The 15027-nt window shown below is 38.4% G+C and overlaps 1 protein-coding gene across 1 annotated transcript; it reads right to left on the bottom strand.

The window, feature by feature from the left end:
• Positions 1-5873: 5873 nt before the first annotated feature.
• Positions 5874-12829, bottom strand: LOC121296731 (V-type proton ATPase subunit d 1-like). Its single transcript, XM_041222510.1, has 8 exons — positions 12563-12829; positions 11093-11264; positions 10792-10970; positions 10558-10637; positions 10225-10302; positions 9691-9867; positions 9153-9230; positions 5874-8095 (listed from the first exon to the last, which is right to left on the bottom strand). Exons 1-8 carry the CDS (start codon positions 12690-12692, stop codon positions 7934-7936), a joined length of 1056 nt encoding a protein of 351 aa, XP_041078444.1. The 5' UTR covers positions 12693-12829; the 3' UTR covers positions 5874-7933.
• Between the last annotated feature and the right edge of the window lie 2198 nt (positions 12830-15027).

Raw genomic sequence — 15027 nt, 5'->3', positions numbered from 1 at the left:
CCTGCTTTGTTCTGTCTTGGCATACAGTCAGCATGTGCTTAGCTGTTCCATAATGCCATACCGAAATCTCCTGAAGGGGTCAGTGGAACTAATTCCTAACCCTTTACCAATAAATGAGTTACCATCTGTAATTGCAGCAACATAATTCTCACCCGCTTGGCTCAGCTCAGTATTCCAGATTTAACACTATGGGGGCACACCGAACTCTCATTAAGACCCCTTAAGCTCTTCCCATCTGCAACCTGAAATACCTCAGAATCAAACCCAACACATTGTTCCATTGGCCCCTTTCAGTTCAGGAGACGCTTGACACAGTCAGGGAAAGTAAATGCAAGACTAGCTGCTAATGAACAAGGTGTCAATGGAAAATGCTTTGTCTCTGTGGGACCATGTACATTGTGGTTTTGTTCTGTTTATACAAAGGTCTATTTTAATAATCTAAACAGTGGCAAATCTTAATACTGTCAGCCTACTTTTAAACCTACAGTTTTATTTTTGAAATTACCAATGTCAATAAGGGGGCAATGGAGGAGGGGTGACGGAACTTACCATAAGGATTAACATTGAGATAAAGGAGTGGTGGTATTTAGATCTGAAATAGACCAACATTTACCCCATTGACATGTAATAAATAAAACCCAGTGAAATCAGGCACTTGAAGGCAATGACAGTAGATGAATGTGCAGCTGATCTGGGACCCAGCGGCAGCTCCTTCCTACCTCATGTGCTTCCCCATCTGATCCAGCGGCCTCGAACAGTGATCCCAACACTTCTGCAAGAAGGTTTCCACATGGTGCTCTCACACGCTCCCTTCCTCGTCTTTTCATCAGGACCTTTGTTTCCAGCAATACTACCAGCTTTTTTTAAATCTTTTTTTTTTTTTGCACTGCTGAGAAATCCATTGTCCAAGGCATTTTACTGACCTGTAACCAGGCTTTCACAAAACCTTTCCTATCATTCCCTGAAACTCAACTTTGTTCCCACAAGTGCAAACACTGTAGCTCAACTTCTCCTTAGAACGTTTGGCTGGAGCTTTGGCCGCCAACAACTCCAGATGTTGCCAGGTGTTTTGTAATACAGATTATTTTTTAAAAGATTTTACTGAAAGTGATACAATACTGTCTTTTGTTTGCAATTTGGGCGCTTTTACAGAAAGGGTTTAAATGAATGATCTAAACAGTGGGTGTAAATGTTGCACTGTGAAAAACAGTCATCTATTGCTGCTGTATGTAGAAAGTAAGCTGTAATGGTTATTAGGGGGGCTATAAATAATAAAGTAAAATGTGTCAGACGTGCAGCTGTTTAAATGATTCAAACAGACCCCATGTCTTAAATAAAGATTTCCCTGTTACATGTGTTTGCTATGCCCAGTGGATTGTCATGCACGTAAAAGGTAAAGACTGTAAAAATACTAGAAAAATGTAGTTTTACAACTGGGAACAACGCAGTCTTGGCATTGATTGGTCGTAATCTTTATCCTCATCTTACTGATGGACGACATTTTCAAGGCATGTCTATTACTGTTGTAATCCAATATACTGTGACACAAACACACACACCACTGTTCCTTAGCTCTGAGCCAACTCAAATGAGATATACAGCAATTTACCTAAAGATGTTCCCATGACTGGAACAATACCAACAAACTAATATTATGCAAGCATATCTTGTGACAGTGATATTAATAGCACAATACAGGTGTCAGTGCCATGAAAGGGAGGTCATCAACATGAACTCTTAACAGTGCGCATTTTGCATCCATTCAAACCAGACAAAGGACTCAAGATATACCCTTAAACTGCTTGTCTAACCAGATGCCTGCCTCCTTGAAAAAGCAGGTAACTGTGTGACCTAGTCACCGTGTGTGAAAAAGCTTCTTGCAGCAAATTACCATGAAAAATTCTGTGCAAGCTGTACAATCCCTTGTATGTGTGGAGCCTCCTGTGCACCCCTGCATACTGTTTATTAGAACTGACCTGCAGAGCAGCCTGCTCACACAGAGGTTAGCTGCTTTCCGAGTGGCTTTCGGTCCTGAAATGCAGCTTGTGTAAAGCCTGCAGTCAGCTACACAGGCTGTGGCCCATGATCCTCGCCTCCCCAGTATTCAGAGAGTCTGTCTGCGAGAGCTTCATCTTCAGGAGCAAGCCAGCCCCTTCAAAAGGAGGTCTAAGAAGCTGAAGGCAATAAGAGACACTAGAGGAAAATAAAAGATGTGTTTAAAGCTCACGATAGCCGACTACATGCGTTCGGTTTATACAATTTCCAAAGCTGTACTACTCAATTGCACTCCCTTTTATGGGGTTCAGGGAGTCAAAGTAGCTTGTCGTGTAACCAATAACACCTGCTGAAGGTGTTGTTTGCACCATTAGTGTTGCTATAAGTACACTATTTATTCTGATTTGAATTGAAACCTGGCAATTACACATATAGGAACTGCTAATTAATGAATGTAGAAACATTTTCTAAAACCTGCTTGTGGACTCTGTTGGTTAGGCATGGGTAAAGCGTGTGGATATGCTGACAGCGGGTTGAGCGCTGCCTCAGGCTTGCTGGTGCACCTTCACGACACATCTTCCAAGCTCCTCCCACACGTGCTCGCAGCGAGGAGTTCCGTGGCACAGTCCTGCTGGAATGTTGTTCGGGTTGCATGGCTGACAGCAAAGAGAATAGTGGTGCTTCACAGAATGGGAGAGAGATACAATTAGTCATGCCCCTCTGGAACCAAGCAGTGCAGCCACCTTGTTTTCCAAGAACTGGAGCTCTCCAGGTCCACACATTAATCTCCATCTGCACGGTTCAGTAGTCAACCTCTTTCTATGAAACAACACAATTAAAAGGGAGCAAATAACAAGAGCACTTGTGTAGCTGGGATAAAATTAAAACTCAAAATAGCCCTGTCTGGAAATATTATGTTGTGTTTGCTTTGCAAAATAAGTTCTTAAATTACTGCAATGCGATGTAACTTTTTTTAAACAGAACATATAGACTATAGCCTTTTAAACCATCGTCTCAATATAAGCATGTTACAACAGAAAATGTTACAGCTACAGTTTCCAAGAGTGGAGAATTCTGCGTCATGAAGTGGTGGTTCTGTAAAGAGCACAGGCTCTATCAACACTTGACGCTCCACAGCCAGGGCTACGATGGGAAAAACATTAAAACATGAGCGCTTTGTTTTAAATGGGAAGTATGAGGATATATTAGGAGCCTTTGTGTTCTGTGTTCCAGCAGCACTAGAGCCCAGTGAATAAACAGAATGCTGGCCGATTGTGAGTAGAAGGAAAATGATTTGCTTGTTTGTTTGTTTAGAGCCTCATGTTTGCATCCAAACGGTTTCTTTCTTGTTTTAATTATTTAGAGATGCTAAAAGAAAAGCAATTAATATAACGCTAAATTGTCACTTCTAATAAAATGATCTAAATATCTCTTCCAGGTTGCACATTTTGCATAAAAGGCTCTTTAAACGTCTTCAACTGTTGAAACATCTGTCATTGACTTTAAGATAGTATTTCTATATTTAGCACTATTAATACTTATAGAGATGAAACAAGTCAACATTTACAGATTAAAACAAATGTATCTGTTTACAATAACTCTTGTTTTTGCATTACATCTGGATTCCAAATTAATAAAAAAAAAATTAAAAAAGTTTTTGGATGTACACTGAATGTCTTATTGCCAATATCTCTTTAAAAAAATGCAATTCAGCCCTGCACACTCCCCCAGACTCCCATGTGACAGCATGGTGAACACCAAGTAAAAGTACACAGTACAATAAAAGAAGGTGGTTTATAAAAACTACTACCAGCATGGTTTTTGTTCAGCCACTCTGCATTCTACAGATACCTATAACACAAGCGGTCTGGAAGACCTTGCTGAGGAATAACAATGAAGTTAAAGAAAACACAGACAGAAGCAGCAGGAGCAGGAAGTTGTATTCCATTGTATGCACACCACCAGCCAGATTAGTTATCTGCCTCGGATCGGTGTTCCGCATTGTGAACATGTTCTAAAGGCCCTTTTCATAACCGAACATTAGGCTTTGGTGGAAGCTTTTTATCTGTTGTTTTCCCCTGTAGACTGTAAGTCTGATTTCAGATCCTGCCTCTGCATTAATCAGTATTCTTTGTGTTAAAGAGGGCAGGGGGACTGGCAATCTCATGCATCTTGAGCACAAACATACTGGATTTTATTTATTTATTTATTTATTTTCTCTCAGAGGCTTAACAGGGTACCGTGGTTGGCTGTGCTTTTAATGTCTGTAGCTGATAAACACAAGTATGAATTCTGAGACCTCAGAGTCCCAGCTGTGCTTACACAGAGGCCTGGAATGGGAGTGATGGCAATTATTGCTAGCTGATTCAAGCTAAATTGAGACCAGATGCAGATTACAAACTGTGTGGAAATCATGGAATACGTCCCAGAGCCTGCAAATCTTGAGATTCATCATTTAGGCTGAACAAAGAGAGTGTACAAACTGTTAGTGTATAAATCGCAACTAGACATCTGTACGAGAGGAAAGGACAGGGGTCAATTAATGTCCACCTATTCCTTTAAAGCTTCCAGGATCCAGCAGGCCCTCTACATACAGTACACGTTTCCTATTCTGGATGTATCCTTCCAATTCTGACCCCAAGGCATTGCAATTATGACATCAATAATAACAAGCTTTATTACTGTGACAGACCCCCTTTAATATTTACCAAAATCCAGATTTACCACCTGCCATTGCCAGGAGCAGAGACATATTGCAATTAAGAACGAAAGCTAGTACATGAGTTAGCTGACTCACTTCGTCGCAGGCACATGTTGTAAACCACTAAATGTAGCTCTGAGGGAAAGGCTCTATCAAGGGAAAAATTATTAAAGTTGACACTCAAGAGCGGTAATAATTTGTTTCAGATTAAAATTATGTGGGCAATTAACTAAATGACCCAGTCCATGTCATCCAGAAATGTGAAACATACTCTTGTTGCAAAATGAAGGCATTGTTGTGCCAGTAGTAGGAACTGTATCAAGCAGAGACACAATAAATGACTTTCCGCTAGATAAATAATAATAAATAATAATAATAACAACAACAAATGTCTGTGGGTTACTTGTAATCTAAGATAAATTTTCCCTACACAATGTATGTACAGTAGTATACTTACATCAACATCTCACTACGGCATTCAAGGACATACTGCACCTTCCAAACATAGTCCTGAGAAACCAGGTGTAAACAAATGATCTTAGAAGCAACAGAGGTATGTCATTCAGTGTGAGGGCTATCCGTATGAAAGGCAACTACACTATAGCAGGGCAAAAGCAAAGTCACAAACAATCACAGTCATGCTTAACCATGGTACAGGCATTTGGTAGAATTACTGTGGTAAAAGGGATTGTATTCATTCACAGTTTTTCACATCTCATTCCTCTGCAGCTGTTGTCTGCTCCTATTTGCAATTTAATGGCTTAGAAATGTGCCTTAACCTGTTTATTACAAGTTTTATAAGATTAACAGTTAGATTGTCAAAAATGTCAGAGATATGCTACAAGTTAGTTAGATTGTCGAAATGTCAGAGATATGCTACAAGATTCATAGAAATTAAATTAACTTATCACACCACAGTGTTTTAACATGCAATAAAACATGTGCACATATTTAATATATATATTATATATATATATATATATAATATAATTATAGATATTATATCAAGTACTCTCAAAGTTTGTAACTCACAGAATATGTGTGTGTAAACACACCCCTCTAGTGGAAAAAGGGAACTCAAAATCACATTTGTAAATAATGCCTCCCCCTTGTGGCCAAATGATATGTAAGCAAAGTGATCCAAAGAAAATAAACAAGCTGTGATCTGCAACCCATCTTTTACTGTAGATAAATATTTATTTATTGCCACATTTGGGAGAAATAACATTCACAAAAATAGGAAATAAGAACAAAATCACCCATCACTAGTCTTTGATGCAAGTCAGTAAATTGAATATATACACCACAGGGAAGTTCTTATAAAGTATCAGACACAGAGCTTTATAAGCATTACACATTTATCATAATAATACAAGATCATTTAGATCAATTCCATTAAATAATTAAAATTCTGTTATTATTCATTTATTCTCCAGTGGGATCTACAGCTTTACAAGAGAAAGGAACGCACACAACACAAAGCCATCGACACGTCACTACTACACAAGTTCTACAGTTTACCCCATGTATAGTTATGACACCACGCAATGCAGAGCATTAAGAATGAGACCATTCCATTTAAACTGCATCAACAAAAACAAACTTTTGTTCCCAATAAAACAGCTTGAGCAACACTCACTTATCATACTTTCTCATTAAAATAATGTCATTTCTTCGGGGTTTTTTTTGTAATATATGAACGTTTACTAACATTTAAATATATTTCCTGCTGCTTCACCAAACACAGACTAAAGATACCATGCAGCACGCACTATAACTGTAAAAAAAACTGAAATAAAAAAATAAAACCTATCTGCCATACCTTTTCAAGAAGTTGCTTTAAAGGATCAATATTATGAAGATCAATTCTAACTGGATTCCTGCCGAATTAAGGTCAAAGTATCCTTAATTTCTCTCTCTCTCTCTCTCTCCTCCACTTAGATTAAGCAAGATTTTGAGATTATGAAATCTAAATAAAAGCTTGAGATTGACACTGATGGCAATCACATCTTAAAATAACAAACAAAAAAAAATCTACCACTGTTCAGAAAGATGCTCTAAATAAGAATGCATGTTTAGGAATGGAAAATGTGCCATAGACATGACAGGGAGAAAACAGTAATAACTGTGTCTGTAAACAGTTTGCAGCAGATGCTGACATAACATCTAAATACCACATGCAGAAACAGTAAGCTCCAACCACAGCAGCTGGTAAATACCTTTCTCTATTCAGCTTCAACTGGAAGTTTACTGCATTGAAAATTATTAAACCTCTCTTACTGTTCTGATTCATGAATCAAAAACATGCGCCAATGTCCATATTCATAAAGCATTAGTTACGGTTGTAAATGTAAAAGTCATATTAATGATTTACGAGCATGGCCCTTAATGTAATACTTGCATAGGTTATCTAGACAACATGAAAAATAAAACGTCCTTGTTCTCTTCGGGTTAATGTTCCAATTGTAATATGCAGGACACAACTATGAATAATTCAAATTCAGTATTCTGCCAGGCCCATGTGCAGAACATCTGCACTTAATATCAGACTACCTTGTCGTGATACAAGGATTTGACAGGACTTTGAAGAAAATAAAAGGAGGGGGTCCTTCACGCAGCCTCAGTATGATCCAGATTAATTCACACATAACAACACACCAGTACTGCAATAGTCTTGAGTCACAATGAACCACAACAATAGTTAACTCAAACTGAAGCAGCTTAGGGTTTGTCACAAGTTAAAGTATAACTAGCACAGCACCAAAACACTGGTGTTGTACAGTCCTAAACATTAACTTTCCACCAGCCTGTTCCTTTACGGGCAAAAAGTAATAAAAAAAAAACATTTAATGGGATTATTTTTGTGGATTACTTAAGTAATACTGAAATAAAATGCAGCAAATGTTAATAGAAGCAGAAACTGTATCAAGCAATACCTTCCCTTATAAGTTACTTGTTGAAAACACATGCTTTTCTGCAGATACAGAACAAATGTGAGAGCTGTGTTACTGCTGGCTGTATAGAAACATAATCACTCTACTGTACACTTAGTGTTCAATCAAATCAAAACACAAACAGCAGATATAAATAACTACAAGTCAAAATGTGTTTTGTTTTTTTGTTTTTAAATGGTGAGACATCACTACGATTCTTTTTTTGTTTGTTTTTGTCCATACAATCTCTGATCAGTACAGTACAAGTACCATCTATTTAATCCAGGGCTGCAGGACTGGAGATTTAGAAGATAGGAATGTAGTTGTCGATCTTGGCTCGGTGTCTTTGAGCGATGCATTCTGCTATCCACACGATGTTCCTGCACTCCTGCTCCTTCAGTTTCACATAAGCGTAAAACACACTGAAGTGAAACTGGTTCAGAAACGCCAGCTTGTTCAGCTTCACCTGAAAGTAAAATAAAAGGCAACTGGTGTAAAACACACACATACAGTAACAGATACAATACTGCAAACATTTTTATATTCATTGGAAATATACTGGGTATTGAGTTGCACTACAGGACTTATTCAGCAAGGTGGCATGGGTTTCAATGCTGGATTACTTTGAGTAGTTACCTATTGAATAAACAGAGCATGGCCTAGAATAGCAGTTGCATTTTCAGATGAATTCAACAACATGTTATCCCATTTTACTTCCTTAATGCAGGAAATTTATTCTCAATATGGTTAAACCTAACTACAAATATATGATTTAATTTACAAGAACTACTGCTACTACTACTACTGTACAGAAAAATACATATTTTAGGGAAACAATATGTAAACTGTCATACATAAATCAGCATCATATCAGCTGATCCAATGGAGCCCCGTCACCCCCAAGGGATTCAAACGCAGTCTTAAGCTCCTTTTCACACTGGCACTCATATCCGGGTTCTGGCTAGTTCTTAGTGACCCACCTCAGTATGTGTTAAGACCCACTTTAACCTGGGTTGAGAAATGCATGACGGCTGTTCGTAAGCCGACAAAATAACAAAGAACCAAGCCTGTGTGAAGGTTTCACCTCTGCAAGTAACAATTCTATATAGCCATATTTTTGTTGATTGAGACATAGCAGGAGCTAGATTTCAGTAGGGATGTAGAAACATTTACTCTCGTCAACATTTAGGCCGATGGTTCAATCCAGAGAAGCTTGGTTGGAAGCGTACATAACAAGCTGCTTTCAGGGCATTGATATGAGCATTGTGTACTTGCGTCTGTCACCCAGGTCAACCCTGCTTCATCAAAAGCATTGTGAAATCGTGTAGCCGACCCGCATGACACCGGGTGCTGACCTGGGTAGGTTCCGACCCGGGTAGAGCACGGCAGTGTGAAAGGGGCTTTAGACACTGATAATTTAACTACCCCATTGTCAAGAGTCAAGAACGGAGCATTTCAAGTCAAGAAAGTGAGCATTTCAAGTCAAGAAAGTGAGCATTTCCCTCCCAAGTCACGCTCCTCACCTCGTGTTCAAAGAACCTGTCCTCCAGGGTTTTGTCTCCAGGATTGCTTCCAGCTCCTTCAAAAAGGAGTTTATATTCCTAGAGGGAACATTGAACACAGGAAACAGAGTGTGTCATATTCACAGGTACCATCACATCAATGCATGACCAAAATAGAAACGATGCTTGTCTAACATGGCAAATCAACCAATGTTCACACACGAATATGCTCAAAGATCTATCAAAAGCCAGAGGAAGGAGTTTTCACTCAAACTGCATGGTATTATCAAGGTTAGAAAAATATAGCGTAGCAGTTTGATCCCTTTCTGGTTTCACTACGAGTTTACACCTGACCTTGTTGCCTATACACTCAGGCTAATCAAGCTTGTCATAAAACCTAGAATGGGTGAAACTGCTATGCATTCGAAGTCTTATTTCCATCCCTGAAAAAAGGATGCTGCACATATCACAGATTTTGTTAAATTGCTAAATATACACAAACGTGAAGGAAACAATACTTTTACTTTAATTTAACTTGTTTTGCTTTAAATGTACTTACTGGATAGTAGTCTGCCACCGCTTTGACTTGCTCGTAGTCGTCTGCCCTTGCCAACTGTGCTAGCCCTTCTGGGTACAGCTTGCCACAATGAGGAAAGAGTTTAGCTCGGTCTTCTTTTGACAGCTCAGTTCCAAAAGAATTTATGGTGATGATGAAAGCTCTTCTGTCCGCTTCAAACTGCACAAAAAACAAAATTGAAAATTGAACTCTGACTTGTCACAACATTTCAATTACAAAGTATTAGTACTTCTGCTATTTATTAATCGTTACACCAGATAGTTAACCTTGGGTCAGAGCTGATGTAATGAACAGGCATGTCAGTAACATACAGTCCATAACTTCTGAAACTCTCCATAACTGAGCGAAAGAATTTTAAGCTTCTTCACAACTCAACGAGCGTTAGATGTGTGCTACAAGATGTATAACAACTGGATCAGCCGTTCTATAGCTACATTAAAAACACATATAGGCATCTTACTGTATCCTTATTTAGTGCATTCAAATGCACCAAATAAAAATGACTGATGTACTTACTTCAAGAATAGGACACATGGTGTCTGTGGTTGTACCTCCCAATGTATAACAGAACTTGTAGAAAGACTCCAAGTATGCCTAGAAAATACAAATAAATGAATTGTTTCCACAACATTATAAACCCAAATGCATGTATTACTATGTAATACTAACTCATAATAACCTACAATCAGAATAAAACTCCAAAAATATGCCTTTTTGCCTTTTACATTAACAAACTTTTTTTTTTGGTGGTAAATTAGGTTTATATTGTATTCAGGTTTATATCCACATTGAGTAACACTTTAATGGTTGTCGGGCACAAAAATCATTTGGGGTTATAGCACCTCTTACTTTGTACAGTGTATTTCTAATAATTTCAATGTTCATTTCATCAAGATCCTGCTCAGATATACAGTCCTGGAAAAACGCAGCTGAAACAGAAAAGAAAACAAAGTGTAGTGAATGACGACAAAACCTCAATCGTTCTATGTTGGTTTGATAAACCACAGCATGTTTTATATAGCTCAAGCAGCTCTCTACTTTATGCCAGCCCTGTATAATGAAGGTCCTGCCAAGGGTTCTTACCTAGGGGAGTATCTACCAAGATAGCATTATAGAGCTCTTCTGGTGTCTGGGCAATATTCACAGCCTCCATCTGCTCAAAGCTTCCCAAGGGGTGGCACTTTGGAACCAGCTCCGAGATGGATCGTTGATGCAATGTGCCGGTAATTAAAAGGATAACATTGTCGATCATGTAACTGTACCTAAAAAAATTAATTAATTAAACAATGAGGATTATTTATCATTATTATTAGATCATGTGTTCTCTAACTTTGAGAGAGACACTCGTTTATTCAAAATTGACTTCCACATGTCCTGTGCTTACGTAATAAAATCAAGGAAGCTGGCCAGTGGCTCGTAGGACTGGTTCCTCATGTGGCGAAACTCCACCACCATCTTCTCCTTCAGCTTGTCATCAATGACAGACACGGTGAGAGGAGAGGCCTCGTTTGCCAAAAAATTCCCATAATCTGTGCTTTGTAGATGCAGCTTCAGGTCTGCAAAGTGAAAAATAATCTTCAATGGATTAGAAATCACCTCAAAGTCTCAATTTGCTCTAGACTTGGATAACTTTTAGAAAATGTAAATATAGTTCATAACTATGAAACCTTACAGATAGCACAAACACAAAAGGATTTAAGATAAACCATGGGTTTTTATTTGGAAATAAGTAATTTAGAAGATTACAGAATGACAGAAGAAAATACAACACATACAGTACTTTGTCAGTTCAGAGCAGGATATCAATTAAACATCTGAAGTTAGCAGCAATATCTCCATCTACTGTTCTATAGAACATAACGCAGGGGCGCTTTTGCTTTCAACAGCTACACCTTTCAAAGGTGTACAATTTTCAGTTCATACCTAAACGATCTTAAATGTTTAATCTTTTTTACTTTGCATTGGAAATACAACGTGCAAATTTGAGGTGCGTTATTATAACTCAATTCAAGTCTGTCAGCTTCAACTGCTGCCAAGGTGTAACATTTCAACGTGTGTGCTCGTGAGTAGCATCTTATTTACAGTCCCTTTTTAAAATCCTATGTAAGAGACTTGAAAGCAGTAGTGTATTAAACGGGTCTTAGGTTGTGCTCTTATTTCAATTTCTCTCAAACTACTGTATTGGGAAAGTATTTACATATCCGATGTATTCACATTCCAGAATTTGGCTGGGCTACATTTGTGACACTTCAGTATATGTACATGACAGGTTTCACTCGAATTCCTTTTGTCTTAATTACTCCTGATTCCTAACGTTATATATTTCTTTTTCCCTAACAGTTTAAATACAAGAAATAACAACAAAAATGTGCAGAAAATTAAATGACAATTATGAAAATACAGACCAATATATGTACGCTTCGTAGATCTAGATCTGCAATTCATTTTGTGCTTCACTTGCAAAACACCAGGCCAACTATTTCAACATCTTACACGTTACCTAAGATCACAGACTAACACTATCATTGAGCAATAACTTAAACACTATATTCATTGTATTTCTAGAAACAATAGTAGTTTTCGATATTCTCAGTCGCATAATTGCTGTTATAATTCAGAGATGTCGATTTGCACTCTGCAGCTTGTACAGTCAGGCCTGTGTTGTATTACAACCAGAATTTGACAACACCGACCGAATGCAGACCAAAACATTCACAGCAACGTGATCATCAGGCCGGCAACAGTCTGATGTAAATACACTGACAGTCATGTTGTACTGGGGCTCACTTGCATTTCATTCTCAAATTTCCCCAGGCCCGTATTCATAACAGTATTATCTTCAATATCTACTCACCTTCCAGTGACTCACACTGAACGAGATTCAGATAATCTCCCTGAGACAGAATTCCTGCTTTGAAACCCCGGACCAGCCCTTCCAAGTAGCCGTTATCCACGTTGAAGTAAAGCTCTGGGAAGATTGACATGGTGCTTGTTTTGGTTTATTCTAATTTTTTTTTTTTGAATGCGTATTTAATTGTGAATAATATAATCCCCACTCTACAGAGACAGAGGCACCCAACGGAAACCGGCTGGACGGAGCAGGAAACGAGGACACGTGACCTCCCTGGTCAGGTGACGTCTGCAGGCCGTGTAAACAGTCAGGTGACCTGCCTCGGCTAGTTAGACTAGGAAAATGCTCGTTTAGCAATTTAAGCGGCTTTGTCATTTAAATACGTTTTATCTTGTCGCAGCTTCAAGAATTTTTTTTTAAAGAAAAAAAAAAAGTGCTCTACACTTTTATGCGACAAAACGATACATCTCTATCCGAGGGTAATTCCTTTAAAATAGAGAACAGCGTAGATAAATAAATAAATAAACAGCTAACCCAGCTGCTTTACTGCCAGTAACAATCCACAGTGGTCGTAACCCCCACTCCAATATATATATAATCTGTTTGGAGCTGTCAGTCAAAACTGTTTTGTTGTTGTTTTTTGCCAACAAACACAATCTTATTTCCAAAAAGTGGCACTGGCTCTTTATAAATAGACACTTTTTAAAAATCTAGCCTAAGGTTACATATTTTTCATTTTAGGCAACTAGAATTGAAGAGCAGCTCTAGAATGCACATGTAAGCACATAAACACAGAATTCTTTAAAAGAAAGAAATAAAGAAAATCCAGCATTTACAACCGAAACCTCAGAAAAAGGTAAAAACAAATCTACAAACAAAATGAACCAGAAAATGAACTTAAACACATTTCTCTGAGCATCGTTTGCTTTCAAGTGATAGTGACTTGCCATTGCAGACTCACCTTTATTTATGGTTTTGAATTCACATTTGGATAGGGTTGCCTGCCACCTGGCCCTGTTTTCCCTGGATCCTCCTGGTTATGAGGAAGGTGTCCCAGGACCTCAATATGCCTTCCCAGGTACCGAATGCAAGTTCCATAAATTGAGTCAGATAAGTCAGGATGCAATATTACTGCAATAGACACACAATATTAATTAGTTGTAAATCCTATAATATTATCAATGTTTCCTATTGGATTAATCTAGGACTTCTAAAGAGTTTACACCTGTAAAGCATCCCCCCCCACCCCCCTTTGGCTCGGAAGTCCCTGTTTTTTGAACCTTAGAGGCAGCTACCCTGCATTTAGAACATTATAGTAAAATATTGTATATGAGGTAGTTAAAATGAAAAACATATGGGTCACAATGATGATGATGATGATGATGATGATGATGATATATACAAGGGTTCTTGGTCTGCATGAACAGCACATGATGATTGACACTAGCTGTGTTTTATTTGTTTGTGGGTCACTGATTTTTAAACGGAGGAAAATGAAGTATAGTACAATGTCAGTTTGGCATTGTTTAGTCTGCTAAAGTATTCTTATTCATGGAGAATGTAGGCTCGTTGTTGGAGTTACAGGAAATCATAAACACAGAAAATGAGGTACAGTAATCCGTCATGTATCTGCCCGTCACATATCCGACCTAATGTTTATCCACCATGATCAACCTCTTCAGCAATATTAGATTGTGTTGTATGTGCTCCATGCACTGCCGTTGCTGGTGGTGTCACGTGAGATGTTCAGTATGTTGACTTGATATGTAAACAAATCTTGTTTGCCTGTGGGGGGTGTATCAACTTCAACCTCCGACTCGATGTCTGTCACTCAGCAGCGAATGCACGCACCCACACGGCAGACGGCTGCCCTGTCACAAGCATTAATACCCTGTATCTTTCTAAACAAGGGATTAGGGGGAGCTCCCTAATAAAAGCTGAATCTCAAAACAATAACTATGTGAACACAGTCATTGTTACAGCTGTGTATAATGAGATTTAAAACAGGATTCAATGGTCCCTGACTGGTTCCACCACAGTTGGATACGTGCAGATTACTGCAATGAGAAACTCGTAATTAAAAAGATGCAAAAGGTACAGGGAATGGAAAACAAACACCACCGCTGCCTCTGCGTTAGTCATGGCCAGCTCACCATGGCTTCTATTTGCTGTGCATTTGAAATAATGGAACATTTAAACAGGCACCTGATTAGAAAACCATTTCATCTGGGAAAGATAGCAGTAAATGATACTGCTAATATATACTGATTGGGAAGGATGCAATCTGTATCATTAAGTGCTGAACAATGTTTGTTTTTATGGAAGAGGAGGAACGTCTTAATGCAATATATCATGCCTTTTCTTATTGCGTATAATCAATTACCGGCCCTTAATGTTCGTGCTATTCCATTTTCTTGTTTGGTCAGCACCCTATACCCGTCATGAACATGTTGCACAATAAGAGAATG

The sequence above is a fragment of the Polyodon spathula genome, chromosome 21 (genome assembly GCF_017654505.1).
Source record: "Polyodon spathula isolate WHYD16114869_AA chromosome 21, ASM1765450v1, whole genome shotgun sequence".
Lineage (NCBI taxonomy): Eukaryota > Metazoa > Chordata > Actinopteri > Acipenseriformes > Polyodontidae > Polyodon > Polyodon spathula.
The sequence above is the reverse complement of the archived record's forward strand: the minus strand, read 5'-3'. Positions and strand labels throughout refer to the sequence as shown.